General features: G+C 37.9%; 1 protein-coding gene across 1 annotated transcript; it reads right to left on the bottom strand.

The window, feature by feature from the left end:
* Positions 1-354: 354 nt before the first annotated feature.
* LOC134177249 (actin-like) lies at positions 355-3,052 on the bottom strand. The gene is made up of 3 exons (XM_062644032.1): positions 2,853-3,052; positions 1,540-2,025; positions 355-1,046 (listed from the first exon to the last, which is right to left on the bottom strand). The coding sequence occupies exons 1-3, from the start codon at positions 3,039-3,041 to the stop codon at positions 603-605; spliced, it is 1,119 nt and encodes a 372-aa protein (XP_062500016.1). The 5' UTR covers positions 3,042-3,052; the 3' UTR covers positions 355-602.
* Positions 3,053-3,442: the final 390 nt, after the last annotated feature.

Here is a 3,442-nt window from a genome sequence, read left to right as displayed (position 1 = left end):
GACCCCGCAATGCTGCTAACATTAGACCAGTTCTACCCTGTAATGACAATAACTGTGTTGTATTGCTTGTCTCTACGTACTGCAATAACAGTTCTACTATCACAAATCTCATCACATCATTAAAATCTTATTCTCTTCATTCATTCATTATTAACACTTACGTGATCATCTGAATGTCGAGTCACGCGGAGAATGTGTGACTTCATGAATTTGATGACGGCTTGTAGTCGCTTGTGCCTTCTTCATCGAAACTCTGGATTCGCCACTGGTTCTACGTTCCTTCTTCATCCTATAGTGTTACGGTTATGCTTATCCTCATAAACATATGGATCGTAGTAAACTTGTGCTCTGAGACGGCCACACTCTATTAATTCAATTGTAAATTGCTGATAAATTTTAGTGTCTTACAGCTTTGACTAGTATTATGCCCATGCATATTATTCACTTCACGACAACTTCCAAATTAGAGTAAGAACACTGTGAGATTGATAAGTAATTGGCAATCTATAGCTACGTGTACAATGACTCTGAATAATTAATTACCTATTGCAACCAACCACTAGACTGACAGTGACTACACCGTTCCAATTCTCGATAGCAGACTACACTACATCTAGGCAACTCATTCTATTAGAAAAGTACAAGAAAGATGCGATATCCTGTTTTCTTCTTAGAATGCGTTCGCCTGATTCACGATAGTTGGATTTATTAACCATAAGTTGGCTAGTGTATCCTTCTTTGCTCATCAATTCGTTCGCTCCCAACCATACGCTGTGTTCACGACCCTTAGTAGCAATGACCTTGACGGGCGTATTGACCTTCATAACATTCTTAATTTCGGTCGACAATCTTTCCGAAAACGACTTCAACAATGTGGTGCCGCCGCACAAAAGTATGGATTCGTAGAGTGCGGCTTGTTTTTCTGTGGGTTGTGACTCGATGGCTCGGCACACCGCATGATGGATTCCTCTCGGACGTTTATCAAAGTGATGAGGATGAAACAAACCCTCAGAACACGAAAAAGGCTCATTGCGCATGAGAAGAACCTATATTAGTCAGAAGGCAACAAGAATTTAGTTATTTGACAGTATAGAGTGTGTAGTGTTTGGCTAGTAGGCGTGCTTTTTTAATTAAATTTAGTTATAAATTTTCCAAAAAATTACATTTGTACGTTGTTGTAATACTTCTTGTACTACAGTCAACTCCAAAGCCATTTCAGTTAAAGTACCGCAAAACGCAAATTACACGTGCATAACCATATATGGCAACACAACTCTTACCTGACGTTATATGGCAAAGCAAATTAACTATATGCATGCACATATAATTGTACTAGGCCAGAACCGTACAGGTATACTGATCACATAGTTTTCTATTCGTGTAAGTTAATATTAATAATATAATACATAAATAGATCACGAGTCCGTGCACGGATTGTTGAGCACACAACTTCAGTCAAACAAGCAACTTGAATATAAAGTTGAATAATGAAACGAATAAACAGTCTTTATCAAAAATTTAGTCCGACGTATAAATTACCTTTTGTGGTACTAGTCGGCAAGGCGCTGAGATTGGCTCACTTTTGCCTGCAAGATGCATCTCTCTTTCATAGTGAGTGCTTACGCGTCCGTATTGATTTTTGATTTTTCTGATTTCCATACGATGACCATGATTTTGTAAATTCAACTGTTCGTATCCGTTTTTCTCTAAGCTTGACAAAAGCTTTAGTGTAACATCCCGACCACCAAAATTGAGCACATTGTCATTAACACGTCGACCGTTGTAATAGACGACAACAGAAGTCATCAATTCACCGCAGTCTACAACGACTCCTGTCGTTTTGCGATACCACATCAGTGACAATGACGATTCGTGGTCGATGTAGAGTCCTGGTGCTTCGAATTCTTCAAAAATTACTTCTGCCATTGCTTTGCGTTGTTTTTCATCATAGAATACATTTTCAGTAAGTACAAAGTTGTGCTCAGTTGAATCTGCCTTCAGTTTATTGATTGAGTCTTTCCACATCTAAACAAACAGGTATAATTATATTATTTGTTTAATATTTTATTAAAATTGGATTTTAATATGGAAACGTTTAACACAAAATATATAGATATAGATAATAAACAGACAAATTATCAATGATTTTTAAACACTAAGTAATTTGCTATGTACATTTTAAATCAAAAATTTAAATTTAATTACGTTTGACTATGTATACTTTAATATATGGTAAAATTAAAACAGAATAGCAAATAAAAATAACAAAATTAACAACACATTAAAAATATATCTAAAATTAATTAAAAAATTTCAATTAGTGTGTTAGTGTTTATATCGTTGACGTAGAAAAGAAGGCGCTATTGCTGAAGCCAATAGCTACTCTCTCTAGTGCCTTTTTTGCTGTAGTCCTCTACAATGATGTTGGTAACGGCAGCATTTGCATTTGAAACGCTATTGCTACCAAACCTGAAAAGCACTCAGTATTGTACTCAATTCTCAGCCAGCTGCGATTTTGCTCTAGCATGTCGTTTGTACTGTACGTTGCTTTTGACCACTAACACGTCTGACACGCATGTTGTCTGTTGTCATGGGATAGTAGTAGCTTCAGTATGAATTTCTCACCCCAGACAAGCCGCGCAATAAAGGCAGATGTGAGATCGTTATGAGCTCAAGAGAGCACTGGCTTCTCGTTACATGTAACAACAACATGCAAACTCTAGCTACTTACCAGAAATTACAAAAACAGCAGCAGTGTGTATGTTCTAAAACTGAAAATACAATTCTAACGAAATGGTCAAAGCGCAAAGACAGCGAAATTTGTTGTTATACAGTATGTTGCTTCGACTTACCTCTTTCAGACAATCAACATTTACGGTAGGGAGTTTTCCTTCCTGTTCTACGTCTAGAACAAACTGGCCTACCAGAACATCACCACATGGCAACGTCACCGTAGGAAACTGTTTGTCTCCACTGAACCCAGCTTTCACAAAGCCTGATCCGTTGTCGATGATAATTGTCGGAGAACGTTGGCTGGCCATAACACAACACACGTAGATGACAAATGCCGGTATGGCTGAATGCCTCGACTGATGACTGGACGTATAGACCACCCATTTTTGACCATATTTGGAATTATTTATCTTCATGCAAATTTGCTTTAATCAAATCGTTGTCGTCATGCTTCATCGCAAATTGGCCAAATGTATAACTGGCTCCCTCATTCAAAGACGCAACATACAGCATCTATGGTCGGTTTGCAGCAATCACGGCACGTACTGTTTAGGACGTAGACGGCTTCGTCACTAGCGTAGCCGCCGCCACCGCCGACCACAACACTTAAAGACAAACATTCTTACTATGTAGTACACACTTTTCTACGCATAAAGTTACGCTGTCATTAGGTATTGCATAAAAATACCAGATAAACTAACTAAATGGT

This window comes from Corticium candelabrum, chromosome 3 (genome assembly GCF_963422355.1).
Source record: "Corticium candelabrum chromosome 3, ooCorCand1.1, whole genome shotgun sequence".
Taxonomy (NCBI): Eukaryota; Metazoa; Porifera; class Homoscleromorpha; order Homosclerophorida; family Plakinidae; genus Corticium; species Corticium candelabrum.
The sequence above is the reverse complement of the archived record's forward strand: the minus strand, read 5'-3'. Positions and strand labels throughout refer to the sequence as shown.